This window comes from Necator americanus, chromosome V, assembly GCF_031761385.1.
Source record: "Necator americanus strain Aroian chromosome V, whole genome shotgun sequence".
Classification (NCBI taxonomy): Eukaryota; Metazoa; Nematoda; class Chromadorea; order Rhabditida; family Ancylostomatidae; genus Necator; species Necator americanus.
In genome coordinates this window covers 12,159,190-12,180,145 of record NC_087375.1, presented here as the reverse complement: position 1 = coordinate 12,180,145, position 20,956 = coordinate 12,159,190, and the positions used below count along the sequence as shown (strand labels likewise).

The following is a 20,956-nucleotide window of genomic DNA, read 5'->3' as shown; positions in this document are numbered from 1 at the left end:
TCTGTCAAAATCTTAGTGCTTCAAGTAACTACATGTCTTGTTTGTGATAAACGTGATTTTTCTTTACTGATTCCCATTGTTGAAGAACTTTTAACAAATTTTCCTTACACCGTAACAACATCGAGATTTTTTTCTAAAATGTAATTGGTTTTGCAAATGTCTGTGTTTTTTCTTTATAATTTCTTTCATAGGTGATTATGGTTTTTTCCATTCAAATGTGCGCTTCAATATGATCGGCAGAATCCTGAGAGGAACTCGAGGACACTACTGCACTAAAAGCGTTCAATTGATTTGTACGCAGCTGACACGTCCAAGGCTAATGTATGTACATATGCAAGCATCACTGCATGTGGTAGCAAAAAATCACATCAAAATTCTGTATTTGGTTTTAATCGAGAGTCCTCTTAGACCACATTACACAATCCTTCCTTCTTACTGCAAGTATATTTTCCAGGACATCCAGCATTAGATTTGCACGGATCGCCGATGGTGTAGATTGGCGCATTTACATAATTGCCGCTGAAAATTCAACAAATTGCGAATATATTGGTTTTGAAAAAATTATTGCAGTAATATACGCTGGTCCATATTGGCAAACAACCATCGTGAATTCAGGACAATGTGTAACTGCACAACCAAGACGATAACTTGTCTCCCAGGCCATCTGAACTCCGCTTATTCTTAGTTTCTATGAGGTAGTGTATTCGAAGGAAGACTCAGTTACTTGGGAAAAGTGACCAAATCGCATGTCTGTCCTCAACCACTCGTTTGCGGAAGCGCGTGTGTTAGCAACGCCGGATTCCTTCAACTCGTTCCACCACGCTTGTGAGGCCTTAGCGCATTGAATCATTGAATTGACCAGAATTCCAAAGGTTGACGTCGTCACAAAACCTGTTTCGCAGCTTCCACTTTATCGAATTTAATGGCAGAAGTACTCAAGAGATTCTCTCCCAAGCCAGGTCGTTCCGATCTGTCTGAGTGTCTGAAGACACATTTCCTCGCATGTTTCAGTGCCGAAGCCTCGACTTTGCAATCATAGACCTGAAATGTAGTCCTAGTCGAACTGTAAGCAACAAATGTAGTCTTCACTGGTTACCATTTTGAGCATCTTAGCAGCTTTAGGTGCTTTTCCACCAGCTCCATCATCTTCCAGTCCGCGAGCAATGCTTGACCTGGAATAATTGTTGGTGACAGAGAAGCTGATAGCTCTGCTATTCTCCTTCGCAAACCAAAGATTTGGTTCAGCACAACTCGGCCACTGCGATCAGCTAGCGATCAGTTTAACTAATAAATTAGTAAATTCACCTGAAATTGTTGTGTAAAGAAAGGAATGTCTGTCTCACGGCGTCTGTCATTCCATCATTTTCTGGGCACTGATTATTTGTCTCTGGAATTTGAAGGAAGACGAGTGGAACACGCTTGGCGACTATTTTTCCGAAATACGAGTTTGAAAGATTGTGAAACACTAATTGCCACGACACAAACTTAACACCTGATTCAGTTTTATTTCAGATTTTCCTTCTTCTTGAAATGTACAAAAATGGAAGGCCTTGCACACGAGCTGCGTCCACGAGCAAGCACTCAAAAATTAATGAGGTCTTCTTAACAGCATATTCAAGTAAAACCAGCGAACAGGTTGTTGAGGGTAGTGGAACGTGTACAAGGATGGCGTATCTCGTGGGAACTCAGGTGGTTCCCACACCGTTTTTAAGGATAATTAGGGGGAATTCCCCAATCGTCCTGAAAAACGGTGTTGGACGGAGTGTGGCTACTCGTCATCTACAAGCCGGACTCTATATTGTTCCAAGAAGAGCCCAAATAGTCATTTGCTGGCTTTAAGAAACGAGTTCTTTTGACCACTTACTCGCTCCGTTGTTCTGCCGCTGAGCATCGACAATGGAGATTGACAGTGAGAAAAGCTGAAATGTAGGGCTGACAATATAAGAGGATACATCTGCTTTTCTTTCATGGAAGTAATTCAAATGGAAGTAATTTCATAACTATCGTGTCTATTAGTCTAATGTCCTACGCTTTTCTTAGTTTTGCTCTTGCAGTCCGAAGCACACAAAATCTTGCATTAGCGTCAACGCTTAAGAAAGCCTTAACAACGTGAGGGACCTTCTTTACGTTTTCTCTAATTTTGAACACTTTACTTTTACTGTTTGTACCGAGATGAGGTTTGTACAAAAAAAACGAAAAGAACAATCATGGACTACCCCTAAGGATCTAAAATCATTAGGGGTTCTCCATGATTTGATTTGTGCGTAGGGTGAAATCCCTTCCATTCACTCCTTTCCAATTACTAACAAGGGCCGTCTTACTAATTTTCTTTTTTTCTGTCGCCTCGACATCACCTTTATTCCCTAGGTTGGAGAGAGAGAAAGAAATTTTATGATGGAGTGAACGTACCAGTAGCACCAGCAGCGACGGCGACATTTAGATAGAGAAATGTCTTCCTGGAGGAAAGCTTGTCTATTTATGTCCGAAATATGGTTTGCATAAAAAGGTTTTATAAACAAAGGTCTTACATCGCTAGCATATATAGCAAAGTGTATAATTTAGAATAAGTTTGCACCGTATCTGTAACATTGAAATAGCTTGCCACCGACAGATTCTTGATCGACGTACTTATGCCCAAAACATGGTTTGAATCATAATGAAATGGTTTTATAAGCAAAAGTCTATTGTTAGAAAATGAAACAAGTATAATTTAGAATAAGCATACAGCACATCTATCGCAACGAAATAGCTTGCCATCGACAGATTCCTTGTCGATGTAGGCATTATTTTAGTGATGGAGCTTCATTGGTGATTCACCATCTTTCGCCTGATGCTGTCATTCGTACCTTTATTCGAGCTTCGAAATGGTAAAATTTGAAATTTAAACAATTAAACAATTTATAACAAGAAAGAAAAGAAGAAAAAAGAAGTTCCACCGAAAAAATGAAGGAGTTCTTCTTAACTCCTACCCGCATTCCTTTCCCCAAGCGGCATTGGAGGCACTACGAAAAGCCGAAATTTAAGTTTGGCAGTGACTTGAACAAGCCGAATCGTATGTTCTTATGTGGGAAAAAGATAAGGATAAAATCACCGGCGTATCAATCCATTTGGGAATCTCTAACGCGTTTTTACTGCAATTCATAATCTTTGAAGTTTTGGAACAACGGAACAAAAAAAAACTATACAATGAATTGAGGGGGCCAACCCCATCATCAAATCACGATTTATCACCGTAGACAAGTCTGGTACCAATTTATCGACCCCAGAGTGATAAAGGTCTCGGTTTGCGCTAGGCCGGTTTCGAAACACTGACCGTGTCGCTACAGCAGACCTCTAACCGACTGCGTCATACCCGCTCCCATATGTCTGTAGAACGTAGTTAAAATTTGAATGTAAGTGCTTAAAACGGCAGATATAGGGATAAAGTTAATCTAAAAAAAAGAGAAATGTCGTAGAGATCTAAAAAAAGAGAACTTCCTGAGGATCTACAAGGAAAGACTAGAGACAAATATAGACAGTCGTTCATTCCCTCCTTTGCAATTTTGTAGTTAAACTTAGACTGTCTTTCATTTCAAGATTTGCCATATTTCCTATTTTGTATATTTAGAAAGAGTATGAAATTTTGAAATGTGGAATAGCTCTGAAAACCGCGGGTGACGTCATACATAACATATTGTTTTCATGAAAGGGACGTACTAACCTCAGGAATAGCTCGAAGTACGAACTGGCAGTACACACTCAGATAATGTCTTTATTTTTCGTATATACGATTTTTCAAACCAAGGAATTGCAGGACGAATGAAGTGTGAACAAGTTGGTGGAGTCAATATCACAGGAAACTGTTTGTCCGCGAGAGATTATCGATCGACATCGATTGGTATTGGCACATTCTTTTAGTCAGTTCCTAGCATCCAGCTCTACAGTTTCTTTGAGAAGACGAATTGGTTGGTTCACAGTATCGTTCAAAAATAGATTAGTTAATTCACAAAAAAAAAACGATCTGACAGTTGCGAAGGGTAAAATAAAAGCAAAAAATTGTAGTCGATCATTCCACAAAATGTTAGATGATTTAGTGAGAAGTCTAATGAGTGACAGTACAAATCATTGTTGATTTAAGGCACAAAATCTTGATATGCAGAGAAATCGCTTGAAGTAGTTCATCTTTCTTGAATCCCATTTCATCTCTATAGCCACAGTGGAAATGAGACAAATTCAACAAATTTCAACAAATTTTCATTTCATTTCAATTTCAAACAATTCAACAAATTGTGAGAAAAGAACTGTAAAGAACCTATCAAGAACTGGAAGGCATTTTTAAAACTTCCTCAAGGGTTAACGTCTAGTGACTTAGTGCTAGATGCTCGTTAAATTTTTACCACGCGGTGGCTTCAGAAAAATCTTGCCGCAGCACGACCACAACCACAATGCCGTTCGGGACCGTAACCGTACAACCTTAAACATTTGGGTGATCAAGCTTTTTTTACAAAAAGTGATATACATATAAATACACGCATGAACATAACACGACGAAAATAATAGAAGGGGAAGATTGGGCTTAGGAAGGAAGTGAGAACAGGAAGACAAAAGAACAGGTACAGTGTTCGAATAAATGGCACAAATGGGCACGTCAGCTATTTATGTATTCATTTTGGGGGTAGCTGCTGAAGAAGATGGACAGTTGTGGCTCCTTTGTAAAAAGGTGTTGAATGAATTTACATGATGACGCTCAGGCGTTAATCAGGGCAGCGGATCATAATGTCTGAGAAGAACAAAGGGGACCACAAATAGGGGACCGATATCAGCGAAGGTATTGTTGTTTATGTGAGTCAAACTTAAAAAAATAAAATAAAATAAAAAACAATAAAACTATTCCCAACAAAAACGCGCTGTTACAAGTGCATAAATTCATAATTCATTTTTTCTTAACATCAGATCATCTAATATTTTGTTGAAGGACCGTCTGCTGTATTTTGTTTTCCTTTGGCACTAACTTTCAGATCGTCTGTCTAAAAATAAGTTTAGTCCTGTATTTTTCTTAAGACAAGTAATAAGTATGTATAGACGTTCGGAACTGATGGGAAGGATGTAGCAAGAGCAACTAAAATTTCAAAATCTCTCGAAGATAGGTCGATGACAAAATTTTCTATGGTATTGTCTCCACCAACTTATTCACGATTCGTCCGTCTAGAAATCCTTTTGTTTAAAAAAAACTTATTCTATTCTTATCCAAACTTATGCTCCAGTGTGAAAATAATAGTAGTCTAATGCAGTAGAACAAAGAAAAATAGATTAGTGTATAGCTGAATATTAAAGAAGTAGCTTAAAATATAGTAAAGACTTCCGTTTCGCCTCTACCCTTAGACGGAAGTAGTAGAATACAGAATAGAAAGTAGAGAATAAGTAGGAATAGTAAGCGCTATTCACTCCCGAGGCTCTTCAGTAAGGAAGAGTGAACAGAATGTGGAGTTGATATAGAGCCTGCTATTTAAAGGCATCACTCCACGAATCCGGAAGATACGGCTTCAGACGTTTTGGCGCACTATTTTCTACAGGAAGTTCGACTGGAGCGCGCCATCCTTGTGCGGCGCCGCATCTTCCGGGCCGTTTTTACGGCAATTAGGAAGAAATGGACGGAATCACCCCCTCTCCGTAGTCTACCATCCCGTATACGAATACTCCACCTGAAATCTGCACCACCTCAGATTCGTGGGGTGATGCCTTTAAAGCCAGCTAGAGCGTCAAAAAAGGATCAATATATGAGTGTTAGGTCAGGAAGATCATAAAAACATGCTAGATACAAGCGCATTAGTAAACATTTTAAAACTACGTATTCTATATAGTTCAGGATACTTATAAATGATATGTTTTTTATTAAAAAGCATTTAAAATAGCCTAAATGATAACGTTCTTGTCATATTTTAAAGTACTCAGAAGCTTGAGCATGATTTGCAAACGGTCGTTAGAACAGTAAACATGTAAGTCTAAAAAATAACATTCGTAATTTGTACTATTGGTTTTTTTCCAACGTTAAAACATTATGGTAAGTTAGGTCTAGAATATTTGTAAGGATTTTATCTTCGGCATTATGTATGATTAGTAGATCATCCATATATCTAAATGGATGAAAATTAAATTTTGGTTTATAAATATTAGAGGCGCCAACGTACTCATAATAAGAGAGGGTAAGATCCGCTAGAACTGGACTGGTATTACTACCTTGTGGGAGCCCTACGATTTAAATACGGTTTACGGTTTAAATAATCTGTTTTCTACTTTACGAAAACTATTCTCTAGAATATATTCGAGTAAAGTTATAAGGACATAAATGCTATAATTTTTACAATTAGGTTTTCTATAGATACATCGGAGTAGAATATTTTGCGTTTATAAATTGTAACAAACATTTTTCGAGCGTTTTTGAAATATATTTTGATAATTTCCGTGATGTTTCTGATAATGACCGTATAAGGAATGTTAGTAAACATGTTGGTAAAATCTGTAAGGAATAATTTAATCCCATGTCCTCTTGTGGATGTTATATTATGAGTTATATTTATATTATCAACAGACCAATAAGTGTTCAAAGGCATCACCCCACGAATCAGAGGTGGTAGGGATTTCAGGTGGAGTATTCGTATACGGGATCGCAGATTATGGAGAGGTTGGTGATTGCGTCCTTTTCTTGCTAATTGGATGAAAGATGCGACGTGTGCACACGAGTGGCGCGCTCCAATCGAACTCATTGTAGAAAGTAGCGCGCCGGAACGCTCGAAGCTTCTTCTCCGAGCCGTTTTTCAATTAGGAAAAAATGGACGGAATCACCCTGTCGTGCCCCGAATCCGCTCCGAAGAGGAGCGGCGTACATCGGTGGGGGGAACCCGGGGCCGACTGCCCGGATCCGGAGTGGCCCTGCGCTGGGCTAACCACCGGATGGCGGCCTAGCCCCTCCGAACCCTGCGCTCGAGCCGAGGGTCCCTTCCCCCTACCCCGGCTCCCCCTTTGGGGGCTTCGGGCCCCAGCCAGAGCAGAGGGTTTGAGTAGTTGCGGTGGTGGTGTGGTGCGGTTATCGAACGAGGCGGAATACAACACGATGCAACAAGACAACACGAACAATGCGGATAAGAGACTGGACCGAGATCGGAAGAGTGGCGAAAGGAAAAACTGGAACTGGAACCCCGATTGCTCGGTGCCAGCCCTTATATATGGCGGCCGCGTGGAGCGTTACCGTAATACATTGCCATTGGCAGTGTTTCCCACGCGGCGCGCGAGAACTGCGGCCGGCTGGCTGGGAAAGTCGTGCCGGGCACGACACACCCCTCTCCTTAATCTACAATCCCGGATACGAATACTCCACCTGAAATCCGTACCACCTCAGATTCGTGCAGTGATGCCTTTAAAAGCAGCATACCACGAATCTGGTGCGGTATTGGTTCCCCCAGGAAAAAGCCAAGAGTTAAAGCGATTCCCACGCTGTTTTCTACGACGATTATGGAGAGGTGCGAAACCACTCCGGATCCGCAATCTACAACAACATCTTTAGCTTTTCCCGTCGATTCCCACGTCAGATTCGTGGTAAGCTGTCTTTGAACAACTATACATCTTTTATTGTGATAGACGCAGCTTACTGTTTAACGGTCCTCATTGTTGTGTAAGTTCCGATATTTTCCAACGTACTATCACAAGATCGAAGCATTTATGAACCATACAACTGGTTTTGTAAGAGTATGTGTCTTTGTTTTGTACCTAATCTCCTCAAATAATGGTTGTGTTTCTTTGCGATTCCATATCGCCAGGATCTTGAGAGGAGCTTGACGGCGTCACCACACTAGTCGCATTTAGTTAAATGTTACGTTATTACTAACGTATTCAGCGTTTATACACATGTGCATACATCACTTTATGTGATCCCAAAAAAAATTGCATTAAGAATCTGTTTAATTGTCATCTTCAATCTTCCTCTTAGACCACATTACACAATCCTTCCTTCTTACTGCAAGTATATTTTCCAGGACATCCAGCATTAGATTTGCACGGATCGCCGATGGTGTAGATTGGCGCATTTACATAATTGCCGCTGAAAATTCAACAAATTGCGAATATATCGGTTTTAAAAAAATTAATGCGGTAATATACGCTGGTCCGTATTGGCAAACAACCATCGTGGATTTGGGACAATGTGTAACTGCACAACCAAGACGATAACTTGTCTCCCAGGCCATCTGAACTCCGCTTATTCTTAGTTTCTATGAGGTAGTGTATTTGAAGGATAACTCAATTACTTGGGAAAAGTGACCAAATCGCATGTCTGTTCTCAACCACTCGTTTGCGGAAGCGCTTGTGTTAGCAACGCCGGATTCCTTCAACTCGTCCCACCACATTTGTGAAGCCTTAGCTCATTGAGTCATTGAATTGATCAGAATTCCAAAGGTTGACGTCGTCACAAAACCTGTTTCGCAGCTTCGACTTTATCGAATTTAATGGCAGAAGTACCGAAGAGATTCTCTCCCAAGCCACGTCGTTCTGTTCTGGTTGAGTGTCTGAAGACACATTTCCTCGCATGTTTCAGTGCCGAAGCCTCGACTTTGCAATCATAGACCTGAAATGTAGTCCTAGTCGAACTGTAAGCAACAAATGTAGTCTTCACTGGTTACCATTTTGAGCATTTTAGCAGCTTTAGGTGCTTTTCCACAAGCACCATCATCTTCCAGTCCGCGAGCAATGCTTGATCTGGAATAATTATTGGTGAGAGAAGACGAAAAGTTATTCGAAGAGAGCGAAAGTTGCTTAATTGCGTGTTATTGATAACTAGTGTGCTATTCTCTTTCACAAACTGCCTGCGCAACGATTCCACGAGGATAGGTTCGCCTTAAATTAATTTGAGCGAATAAACTCTGGCATATGTAGTCATTTCAATTCGGATTGTAAAAAAAAATTTCTCGGCAAGGGAATCCAATAAAAATAATACTTGGAGAGGTTTGTTAGATTCTCCACCAGTATTTAGGAGAGAGTGTTGCGCGTTTCCACTGTGATATTTGTAGCCGGCTCAGTTTGCTGAGGGAGAGTTTACAATCTCGAAAGCTTCCCCATTGATGTCTTTGATACAACAACAACGAGTGTGGAGTTGTCGTGAGCTGGGATACTATGAGAGATAAAGCAGAACGACGATGGTTATTCGATAGTTTTGCCAAAGATTTTTGCTATTTTTATTTTTATTTTTAAGACGGTTTTTCCGGAAATTTTAGGTTGTCGACCTTGTCAAGGTCCTGAACGATTGGATGCAAAATTTGGGAAGTCCCAGTAACTTTGCAGACTACAATGTTCCTATATTCTCAAAGCGTTTGTTCGGATCCTCGATTTGGTTTAGCACAACACGGCCACTGCGATCAGCTTCTTATCTTCTCAGTGTTTATCTGATTATAAAATAAACAGCAGAGTCTCGGCTTAGCTCAAGGTCATTTAACTAATAATTAGGTAAATTCACCTGAAATTGTTGTGTATAGAAAGAAATGCCTGTCTTACAGTGTCTGTCATTCCATCATTCTTTGGACACTGACTCTTTGTGTCTGAAATTTAAAGAAAAAATTAGAGGAGCAGAGCTGTGGTCAACCTTTTCAGAATAGAGATCTCAATGACTATGGGTACTACTTGTTATGATACAAACTCAACACCTGATGAACTGACCTGTTCAACCTCATAATTTCTCCCTCTTTGAAATATAAGAAAACAAAACCATCTCTGCACACGCGCCTCGTCCACGAGTGAGCGGCAAAAAGTCAATAGGGTTACCTCGACAGCCTATTCAATTGAAAACAACGAACACACTGCTGAGGGTACTGGACTATGAACAAAGGTGGCACGCTCTAGCGTACCGTGTAGCAGCTAAGGCTTTCCCACACCCTTCTAAAGAGATTAGCGAGAAATTGAGCGTCCCCATTCCCAGAACTCTGTAATGTCCCATCACTACGTCAATTTCATTATATGCTGCCTCTAAAAATAGTTTTTCTAACCACTTACTCGGCCTCTTGTGCTGGATAACATCAGCAATGGAGGTTGGCACTGCGAAAAACTGAAATATAAGGCTGTGAAAGAGTGTGATCTTTATTACGTTCCTCTACTTCTGTTGAACACCTCATCTTTATTGTAGGTGTTCAAGTGAGTTTCGTATCAAAAAAAGGAGAACAATTATGGAGAGATGCCCAAAGATCATCCTATATAATAACGCGCTTAGTCCGTGTGTGTATGTTTGTCTGTGTGACACAAAACTACTCCACAATGATGCAAAACTCTGCACCTGATAGGTGAGCACTCTACCTCTTCACCATTGTCCAATGCTGTAGAGAGATGTCTGTTAGCTTTGATAAGGCAAGTTAGTTTCTCTCATATGTTAGTGAGAGTATATAAACTTTTACGTAAATGTATACTTCCAAATTTGCAAACTATCATCCTGTATAATAACGGGCGTATTCTGTCACGTGTGTGCTTCTGTGTATGCGTGTGTCTCAGTCAAGAAATCCCAAAAAGGGAGGGAGACGGATACCATGGCGTCGGTTTGGTGTCCTGGAGCAAGATAACTGTAAAGTGGGGTGGGACGGGTTCCACGGGATCGGAATGGTGCCAGGAAGCTATAGAGTGGGAAGAAATGAGTTCCACTGCGTCGGATTGCTGCGCGGGAGTCCCAATGCGGTAGAATGCGTTTCTACCGCATTGGGACTCCCAGTTCCTTCGGATATCTACTTCCCAGCATGTCTCTTGATGCTGCTAACATTATTTCTACAAAAAAGGAAACGCAGATACGAACGGCTGCTTAAATGCAATACATAGTAGCTAACAGTTTACGCGAAGTGACGTAGAACGCTTTTTTTATCACTACGATAGTGATATTCACGTCTTCATGTTAGCACATCATTCTTTGCTTATAGTTGAGAACGGAGGAGACTCATACTTCGAATAATGTTTCCAAATTGTGAAGGTTTGAGAGAAACATATTCTCCAAATATAGAAGTGAGCGTTTAGGAAAAATCTTTCATCTATGCTTACATTTTCGGATAGAAAAATAGGAGGAAGAGTTGATAGAAAAAAAGCAATTCTGATTTTACAATAATGTCGCTACTGTTATTTCTCATTGATCGATGAAGGCGAGCGAAGCGGACAGCAAGAAAAAAGCCTGAAGTCCGGCTTTAGCCGGACGTTCAGGCTGTTCTGAAATTGAGGGCTTAAATTAAAACTGTTGTTCGCTCGTATTTTTCTAATAACATAGGCGAACAAAAAACGTTTTAACATTTTTCACTTCTTTATGTCTCACCATTGTTTTTATTATTTAGGCTGGGGTAGAGGAAGAATTTTCGTGACGGGCAGTACCCACCAGTAATAGCAGCAGTGAAGACGACATCAAATACACAGAAAAATGCCTTCATCGAGAAAAGCTAGTCTCATTTATGCCCACAAAGACTGGTTTGCTTATTCATACACTGCTCATAGTCATGGACATTTTCCAAACAAAAGTCTAAATTGCCAGAAAATGAAATGTGAATAGATGTGAACGTGTAGGAGGGGTAAATATCACAGCGAAATTACTTGTCATCGACACATTCTTGATCGATTTTGACAACATTTCAGTAGCGGAACCTCATTGTGATAACTCAGAAACTCTCGTCTGAGGATGTCGTTTATCCGTTTGTTGGCGGATTCAAATGCGAAAGTGTGATCAAACTTTCGTACCCGAGGAAGAAAGAAAAAAGTTAAAGAAGCTCAACCCATAACACAAAGGAGCTCTTTTGACCACCTACCATCTCCCTTTTCAATTTAAAGGCATCAGCCCACGAATCTGAAGTGGTACGGATTTCAAGTGGAGTATTCGTATACGGGATCGTAGATTAAGGAGAGCGGGGTGATTCTGCCCATTTCTTCCTAATTGCCGTAAATAACGGCCTGGAAGATCGAGTTCGAGCGTTCCGGCGCGCTATTTTCTACGACGAGTTCGATTGGAGCGCGCCAGTTCCATAATCTAAGATCTCGTATAGAATACTCCACCTGAAATCCGTACCACATCAGATTTGTGGGGCCTTTAAGGTCGATGGATAATGAGAGTGATACGGAGTACACTTGCTGTCGTCCCTCAACTTCAAAAAAAAAAAATTTGGTGGCGGAAGTTGCAATTTGGACCGATCACCATAAAAATGGTTTTCTATCATTTATGAATTATGATAGCAGAAGCATTCGCAGCGTGGCTGGCTTCGGGTGGAATAGTTCGTCGTAAGCGTTAGTCTCTTCGTCCAGCAACTCTTCAGCTGTTGTATAAATTATTTTTCCAGTAACGTACTCTTTAGATTTCAAAGTGCGTTTTCCTGGCTTCGCAGAAAATTCTGCATTGGTTCTGACCCTGAGCGTGAGGCATACTGAGAGCGATGTTAATCTTCCAACACTGCAGAGTACTGTAAAGGCGGTTGTGTCACCTCTTACTGAGGCCATCGTTGACCTTCCTTTGGAAAACGTTTTGTTTTTGCTATTGTTTCTCTAGGACAGATATGACATTCTGTTATGGTTGTATCGTGGGTCCTGCACAGAGAGTCTGCTAGTTCCTTAACAACTTAACAATGGAGTCGTATTCTTCTCGAATAGTTTTGATCTGTCCCCTGTAGAAAGGTTTGAACTATGACTTCAACGGTAGCTTGATCTGTGGCATGATGAACTTCTTTTAACACGATCCACGGGTATCGAATTGGAATTCGATTCTGTAGTGCGCTGTTGAAAACTGTGTTTATGTCAGTATCTAAACAGAAGCAATTTACGTTGTTTTCCGCTGACTAACATCTGCATTAGGTATGCACATCGCAGTTGGGGTTTACAGCGGCTTCACAGGAAGTGCACTGTAAAGTTGGAGATTTCGTACCTGTTCAGATCGAAGTAGTGTTGTCGTCTGCAACGAAAGACTTCTGCAACGCTGAGGTTTTGGGTTATCGTAACCGAATTTAGTGTAATCTTCATGAGGTCCATTTTTTGGAAAATGGCTGGCTGGAGTATCAGCATAACCTGTTCAACTGCTCCTTCCTTCGGTCACGGCTGCTGCACCTGCTGTGCTACCTCCTCTTTCTATCTTATGTGGTTAAATATTTCATTAACGATTTCACTGAATGGCGCATCGTCGAGGCGATAGAATGGGTGCCCGCTGCTGTGCAAGAAGCAGTCACAACCTAGTTCCCCACAGCTTTCTACGCAGTGTGTCACTCCTAGAAACTGATTTCTCTGAGCAAGCGCACATTTCTAGCCTTTGCAGCTTCCTGATCGCGGACAGCGCTTCGCTTCTGCTTTTTTCTTCTCCTTCTTCTCTCGTACTTGTTCCTGGACTGTGTGCAGTGTGAACATAAGCGTCTGCTTCTCGCATTTTAGCTAGAGACGTTTCCATTCCGATAGTACTTCATTGAGCAACCCCCTACCTTTCGCCCTTGGAACCAGGATTCACGTTGGAATGTTTACATCTTCACAACTTGAATCGTGTCGAAAATGAAAGTTTCGTTTCTTGACATGCTTCAGTTCCTTTCATAGATAGGCAGAGTGGGGTTAAGAGAAGAACATCCGTTTCCTGCTTTTTGATCTCTCACACAAATCCTGTGAAATTCTCCGTGCAAGTTCGTCATTGCATCGAAGCAAAGTTTTAAGCAAAAGAACATCAAACGAGGAAATTTTCTAGACTACAAGTGCTATAACCGCATGAATGCACGCTGTGGCGAAGATTTGCGATTGAGTATGTTTGACGTGCGAAAACAGCGTTAAACATTTTCATAGAATTGAACTGGAGGGCATATCGACTCGATTTCGATTACTTGGACCCCATCGTTAACATTCCACTGGATAAGATTGTAGTGAAGTGTGATTTCTGACGGAGAAGGGCTTTTTGGACAGTTTTCAGGGAATCACTTTCAAACCAACAGATGTGTGCGTGTATTGTGCTCCTTAACTAACGCCGAGCACGGTAAACATGTCAGAAGGATATTTGATTGGATATTGGCGGATGCGAAATCTATGGAGAGGCCGACGCTTTTTTCAAATGAGAACTGCTATTCCTCCTTATTGAGGCTGCAACATCTTAATGGCTTTGTAATCGTTTCGATCTTCGTCACTGTGAGCGAATGAGGCAATTGCTTACCATCCCAAAATTGTGAAATCGGAATGCCGCTACTTTTCTCCACACGCTTTCTGCGTTTCTACGTGTTTATCGTCAAATGGACGGTGTCAGGTTCTCGCAGACGAAGGTGCCTTGCATTTTCGGCCTTAACGAAGGAGCGATTTGCTCTTGTGAACGACATAAACGTGCACCGATTCAGGTGCTTGACTGGTGGGATTTGTGCTCGGCACAGGACAAAGATGATAAAAACGTCAGGCTGCTCACTTCTGTTTTTCGCAAGTGCCACTGTATTTGATTCTTTACTCTCGTGGTTGTTTGAGGTGATGGCGTTGATTTTCACCACAGGAGATTTTTTGACGGTGTTGTTTTTCTAGTGGGTTTTTCGACCGGGTCGGATTAAAGGCATCACTCCACGAATCTGAGGTGGTACGGATTTCAGGTGAAGTATTCGATACGAGATCGTAGATTATGGAGAGGTGGGTGATTCCGTCCATTTCTTTCTAATTGCCGTAGAAAACGGTAAAATTGAACTCATTGTAGAAAATAGCGCATTGGAACGCTCGATCGGCAAATACCTTGTTGCAGTGGCTGGCAAATTGGTCGTTTCCTCCACAGTTGAAGCACTATCCCCTGCTCATGACTTCATGTCGATCATCTCTGGTTGGGAACTCTGGTTGGGGAAAAAAAGTAAAAGCAAGCCATAATTTGTTTCGTAAAGTTCCGTTCTACGACCTTTAGAGGACCTCATATGGCTTTTTTTTCAGATTCCCGATATTTCTTATCGTGAGGTTGTTGTGAAGTTCTGAATAGTTGTCAAGATCGCGGATTATCTTCAGCTCATCTTGCATGTGGATAGTCGTGGTTGACAGCAAGGTCTCTTATTTCATTCGAAGTCAAAAGTAATTTTCTGTTTTTGACGCAGTGTCTGTCTTCGATGAATGCTGTTGGAGATTTAATACTGCTTGACCCTTTCTCTAGCTTTTCCACAAAGAGAATCCATCTAGTTCATCTTGTGGAGATCCCCCATTTCTCGAGATAGGACCGAGTGTTCAGAGGTTTCTTAGAATGCTTCCGATTAGCAGCTCCGACTACTGAATGAGGATTGGTGGCAGTGAGACTTCTGGGGATTCTGAAAATATACATACGGAATGGTCAACTTCCAGTAAGTTCCAAGTTCGACCTTCTTTGAATCTTGGCATCGTAGAGTTTGATTGTGTACTACTTTCTTAAGCTGAACCAAGATTGTTATTGATCTTTATTCTGGCTAACGTTTCGGCGTCGTCGCCTTCTTCAGAGCCTGGAAAAATCAAAGACACGTGTAATCTACTCCCTCAAACGCCTCGTCATCCAACAAGATATGATTTAGCAAACAGATTATTTAAAAGCAACGTCAGAAAAGCAGACCAGCGCTCACCTTGATAGCCACGAAATCGTGATGTTAGCGGACCACCAGTTGTGAGAGTTGCGCCACTAGTATTAACTAGTAACGATGCCCCCGCCTCTGACCCCGTAGGTCAAAACCCGCAAAGGTCCTGATATGGCGCCAGCTCGTTGGTCACAGCGATGCATTCTTCTTTACGATTCATGATAGGACTTTTGGCCGTGATATAAAACGCTTCCAATGTTTTTCGTGCTAGAACGTCTGATTCGCGTGCCAAGATAGTGACAGCTATGTTGAAAGGGGTGTTGTCATGACACTGTCTGCGATGAGCACCTAAAGGGGATGATGTTCTTGATTTTACGAGCCCGTCTAGGTGCTCCTTGACGCGGATACATAGTGATCTTCCTGTTTCGCCAATGTACTCAGCCCCACATAACTGACAGGTGATTAGGTAGATAACCCCCGATACCACGCAATCACCCTGCCTCCCGTTTGGACAAACGATGCAATTCGGTGTCTCACAAAGTCTGTCATATGCGCGATTGCGGACTAGCTGTTGCTTCAGGTTTACAGGTGGTATGTCCACTACTCTGACTGAGTCTTGCAGACTCGCCTGTCGTAAGCTTGCTCGCACTGCATTGCTCATGTCATCCGAAATAAAAGGCAGAAAGGGATCTTTGTTGCTTGTTCTAGCCTGTGGCACCGCCGCTCAATTGCATGGCTCCGATTTGAATGAGAGACCTTTGCTGGGTACCCATTGGACTGAGCAATGCGGTTAGCCATGTTTATGGAGGCAATGCGCCCTTGAGCTTCAGATGAAACCGTTGCCGCTGTCTTAAACATATTTTCAATGACTGACTTTTTGGTTCTCCAGGGGTGCGCCGATTGGTAGTGAATCAGAATGTTTTTACAACTTGGTTTTCGATACCATTTTGTTTTCCAATTTCCCCTACACAAATGAACCTGGACATTGAGAAACGGCAGCCAGTTGTCTTTAGGTTTTTCCCTCGTGAACTTTATGTACTGGGATTGTTTATTTAAGAGATCGAAGCAAGAGTCCATTTCAGCTTGTGTTGGACATACAATGCAACAATCATCTATGTATCGGCAGTACAATAAAGGTTTGCGTTCCAGTAGGGGTTTTTCCACTTTAGACATGAAAGCAACGGCTAATGTAGGCACAAGTCTTTGTCCCATGGCCAAGCCTCTAATCTGCCTATAGTATTGCCCAGACCAGCGAAATACGGAACATCTCAAACATTCGCTCAGCAGCATCATTATTTGCTGTATCGCAAAACCATACATGTTAAGAGTCCCCTGGTGTTCGAGAAGCAGCTCTGATGTTGCTTGTAGTGCAGCATCGATGGAGACGTTGGTGTAGAGCGAAGTGACATCGAAAGATTCGATGACACAATCTCCATCAATGCGCGCTTTGCGGAGGTGCTCTATGAACATTTTTGTGTTTGAGAGATGAGCTGGAACGTACTGGAGTAGCTGGCTGAGAATAGTGTTAAGGAACCAGGATATTCTGTCGGTAGGACCTCCAATATTGCTAATGATAGGTCTAACCTTGAAATCCCCTGGGTTGTTTGAACTAAATTCGGCAGCGGAAAGCTTGTGGGTCTTGATGAGGACATAAAGGACCGGGCAGGTGGGCCGATCACATTTTAGACGCGTGATAGTTGTTTTTGGTAAGCCTACTGATTTTGCGGTCTCTATCCATATCCTATTCAGGCGGCGATATTGTCTGCAAAATTCATATGCCGATGAAGGGTGGTATAGACTATCGTCCGTAAGGTGAAGTTTCGTTATAGCCCTGTCCAGTTCACTTGAAATTACTACAAATTCTCCTCCTTTATCACTGACCGAGATTTTGATCTTCCCCTCAGCGCAGATGTCACGTAGTTCGCACAAACCTAGGCGTTGTGTGGGTGTTAGATTTTCAAAAGCGCGTTTGTGTGAGTACCGGGAGAGAATTGAGAAAACCGAAGTAGCAAATAAGCGAAACTTAGTGTCCACCACCGAATTTGCCTCCTGTGGCTTGTACAGTAATGTAGGAAAAGGGATAGGAGGGAAAACTCGGACTCTAGAGGTTTCTTGCACTCTGTCTTGCTCTTCCTCTTTAGCTCTCAATCGCAGACGTTCATGAACCAATTGCAGGCTGCCCACTATCTTGCGCGATATCACGGGGCGTATTGATTGAGATGGAGCGAAACTGGGGCCTAAGTCCAAAACTGAAAGCGCATTCTTAGAAAGAAATACATCACCTATAAGTGACACACGAGGTGGAAAGGGTGCATTTTCTGGCGCGGTGACAGACTTTGTGAGACACCGAATTGCATCGTTTGTCCAAACGGGAGGCAGGGTGATTGCGTGGTATCGGGGGTTATCTACCTAATCACCTGTCAGTTATGTGGGGCTGAGTACATTGGCGAAACAGGAAGATCACTATGTATCCGCGTCAAGGAGCACCTAGACGGGCTCGTAAAATCAAGAACATCATCCCCTTTAGGTGCTCATCGCAGACAGTGTCATGACAACACCCCTTTCAACATAGCTGTCACTATCTTGGCACGCGAATCAGACGTTCTAGCACGAAAAACATTGGAAGCGTTTTATATCACGGCCAAAAGTCCTATCATGAATCGTAAAGAAGAATGCATCGCTGTGACCAACGAGCTGGCGCCATATCAGGACCTTTGCGGGTTTTGACCTACGGGGTCAGAGGCGGGGGCATCGTTACTAGTTAATACTAGCGGCGCAACTCTCACAACTGGTGGTCCGCTAACATCACGATTTCGTGGCTATCAAGGTGAGCGCTGGTCTGCTTTTCTGACGTTGCTTTTAAATAATCTGTTTGCTAAATCATATCTTGTTGGATGACGATGCGTTTGAGGGAGTAGATTACACGTGTCTTTGATTTTTCCAGGCTCTGAAGAAGGCGACGACGCCGAAACGTTAGCCAGAATAAAGATCAATAACAATCTTGGTTCAGCTTAAGAAAGTAGTACACGGTCAACTTCCAATTCCTCCTTCGAACCAACGACGGTTGTGAGTGCATTTCGGACGTTCTCGAGAAGACCTCAAGCCTTTTTCGTGTTTTGAGCAATTTTTTTGTAGAACTTCATCGACGAACAGATATTCGCCAAATATATTTCACCCACAGCGATACGTTACTTTTCGAGTGTTGTTACATTTTTCAACTTCCATTTGACTTTCATCTCTCTTACCTTAAAACACCTATTCCTATCTTCACCAAAAAATTGCATTTCTCAAAAGACCGAATCACTTTTTGAATATTGCATATATTCACAAGAAATAAAAAGCAGCAAAAAAGGGAAGCTTCATTCTTTCCCTTATTCCTTTGATGTTCTAGACTATACTTCAGAAGTCAAGGTTTTTCAAAATTTGTCAAAATGTTATGGCAGCTTTTTCAGCTGTGCCACGTTATGCCTCCTTTATTCTTCTGTAATCGCAGAAGAAAATGTGTGAAAAATTCAAGTTTTTACCTAGGGGAAGTTTTCATAATATCTCATACGAGCTCTCTTGGATTTAGATCACGTGTCTCTCGAGGTTAGTCATCAGTATCGGTATCCCATAATCGCAAATACTGGGTGGTGCATACACTTTTATGAACTGGAACATTGTCTTCCTCAAGCTTTTCGTATCCTAAGCATTCAAAGAACTGTATGAAGAGTATTAAAGGAAGAAGAATGCATCATTTAGCATGGAAAACACCCCTATAGAAAAGGGCAAAATATCTCTGTACAATACCGGAGTATGCGCTCTCCTCCAGGAACGAGAGCGAGCCTCTTCTATAGTAGGGTCAAAACGACATGAAGCACGTACGCAATTGCGTACGCGGCATCACTCGAGACGCTCCGGGGAAGAGTAGCGGCTGAGAACATGGTGAAACCCTTGCTAGCACCACATATCGCTGCAGTTTGCCACCGTCCCACCTCGGTCCCAAGTGGTTCTTCCACCGCGCCGTTCGAGCGCGTACGCAAATGCACTGCGACTACACTCGTGATTCATGTCGTTTTGACCCGTCTGTAGTACTCATTTTTAGGCGCAATACCTCACGCATTCAACTAAACATGGCTGTTGTTAATCGACAAATTCGATACCTCAGTGTGAAACAATTGGCAGAACCGCAATGAGCATGTTTAAAAACCTGCGTGAGCGAAGTTTCATTGCGCTCACACGAGATATGAAAGTGGTCGATAAAGTCCTGGATATGGATGTGAATAGATAACGTGAACGGATGTACATAAAAGCCCACCTCGAACCATATGGCCATCAGCAAAGATGCAGCCAGCGAATTCGTTATTGTCTACTGTTGTTCCTGCGCAGAAATCAACTCTCTTCTCCTTCCTGACAGCTAAGATCATGTGAAGATATTTTGTGGTAGTTCACCGGTATTCCAAGTTATTCCGAAAAAGCCTCTGTTGGGGTGCCCTGATGAATTTATTTTGCTTTTAATGAGGACCAAGAATGAATATAGTAGCGTCTGAATTATCTGCTTTATAAGTGCCTTCTTTTTTATTCCTAATGGTGCTGAAATGAGGAGCGAGTGAGCGAGGATGGGAGTGTTTCCTTTTCAGATGAAGTCCTTCACAATTTCTTGGAAAAATTGCTGCTCTGTACATGGGGTGGATAATTTTGCTGTAGCGGACAAGCGACGTTGAAGCAAAATACATATGCATTATCAGTTGATGTCACAAGTAAATTTCTGGACACGCACTTAATTTCCAGGTCGTTTAAGTAATCTTTGGGGTTGCATCCTATCACCGTCAGTTGAAGGCATGACTCCATCTGTCTGGAATGGTACGGATTTCAGGTGAAATATTCGTATACGGGATAGTAGATTATGGAGAGGGGGTGGTTCCATCCATTTCTTCCTAATTGCCGTAAAAAGAAACGGCCCAGAAGATACGGCTTCTGACGCACTATTTTCCACAAGGAGTTTGGTTGGAGCGCGCCAGTCGTGTGCACACGCCACATCTTCCGGGCCATTTTTACGCCAATGAGCAAGAAATGGACGGAATCACCCCTCTCTCCATAATCTACTATACGGATACTCCACCTGAAATCCGTACCACCTCAGATTCGTGGGGTGATGCCTTTAACAGCCGATCGCCTGAGAGGCAGAGTATGTAGAGTCCCAAACAATTATAGGTTGTCAGGGTGAGCGGTCTTAACGGACAGAAATTTCAATGTTGTGCAATTCTTCTTTACAAATGTTGTGTAATAGGTGTCGTTCTATCGGAGAAAATTGTAGATAAAAAAAGAAATATTTCAAAGGAACTGGGGAAATTGATAAATTCTGTAAAACTGCACGGAAAATTTAACGACATTGTCAATTGAAAACTGCTCTGAGCAGTATAATTATGTACTTTGAGATGTTCCAAAAGGAAAGATTACAGGTTGTTGTACAGACAGGGGCGACACTT

General features: G+C 42.0%; 4 protein-coding genes across 5 annotated transcripts; 1 reads left to right on the top strand and 3 right to left on the bottom strand.

Moving 5' to 3' along the window:
- Nucleotides 1-104: 104 nt before the first annotated feature.
- On the bottom strand, nucleotides 105-2,436 carry RB195_013631 (uncharacterized protein; the record flags this gene model as incomplete). 2 transcript variants are annotated; one of them, XM_064203543.1, is made up of 9 exons in its annotated part: nucleotides 105-133; nucleotides 437-519; nucleotides 579-664; nucleotides 725-832; nucleotides 892-1,041; nucleotides 1,097-1,172; nucleotides 1,306-1,387; nucleotides 1,865-1,919; nucleotides 2,410-2,436. In XM_064203543.1, 9 exons carry the CDS (start codon nucleotides 2,434-2,436, stop codon nucleotides 105-107), a joined length of 696 nt encoding a protein of 231 aa, XP_064059424.1. The 2 variants fall into 2 exon arrangements, with proteins under 2 accessions (XP_064059424.1, XP_013309289.1); XM_013453835.2 differs by lacking the exon at nucleotides 105-133 and having other exon boundaries at nucleotides 405-519.
- Nucleotides 2,437-7,959: 5,523 nt separating this feature from the next.
- On the bottom strand, nucleotides 7,960-11,389 carry RB195_013630 (uncharacterized protein; the record flags this gene model as incomplete). The annotated part of the gene is made up of 8 exons (XM_064203542.1): nucleotides 7,960-8,074; nucleotides 8,134-8,219; nucleotides 8,280-8,387; nucleotides 8,447-8,596; nucleotides 8,652-8,727; nucleotides 9,482-9,563; nucleotides 10,015-10,066; nucleotides 11,363-11,389. 8 exons carry the CDS (start codon nucleotides 11,387-11,389, stop codon nucleotides 7,960-7,962), a joined length of 696 nt encoding a protein of 231 aa, XP_064059423.1.
- A 4,247-nt stretch (nucleotides 11,390-15,636) lies between these two features.
- RB195_013628 (uncharacterized protein) lies at nucleotides 15,637-19,894 on the bottom strand (the record flags this gene model as incomplete). The annotated part of the gene is made up of 4 exons (XM_064203540.1): nucleotides 15,637-16,197; nucleotides 16,245-16,337; nucleotides 16,467-17,737; nucleotides 19,786-19,894. 4 exons carry the CDS (start codon nucleotides 19,892-19,894, stop codon nucleotides 15,637-15,639), a joined length of 2,034 nt encoding a protein of 677 aa, XP_064059421.1.
- RB195_013629 (uncharacterized protein) lies at nucleotides 16,082-18,503 on the top strand (the record flags this gene model as incomplete). Its single annotated transcript, XM_064203541.1, has 4 exons — nucleotides 16,082-16,277; nucleotides 18,016-18,208; nucleotides 18,260-18,315; nucleotides 18,433-18,503. 4 exons carry the CDS (start codon nucleotides 16,082-16,084, stop codon nucleotides 18,501-18,503), a joined length of 516 nt encoding a protein of 171 aa, XP_064059422.1.
- Nucleotides 19,895-20,956: the final 1,062 nt, after the last annotated feature.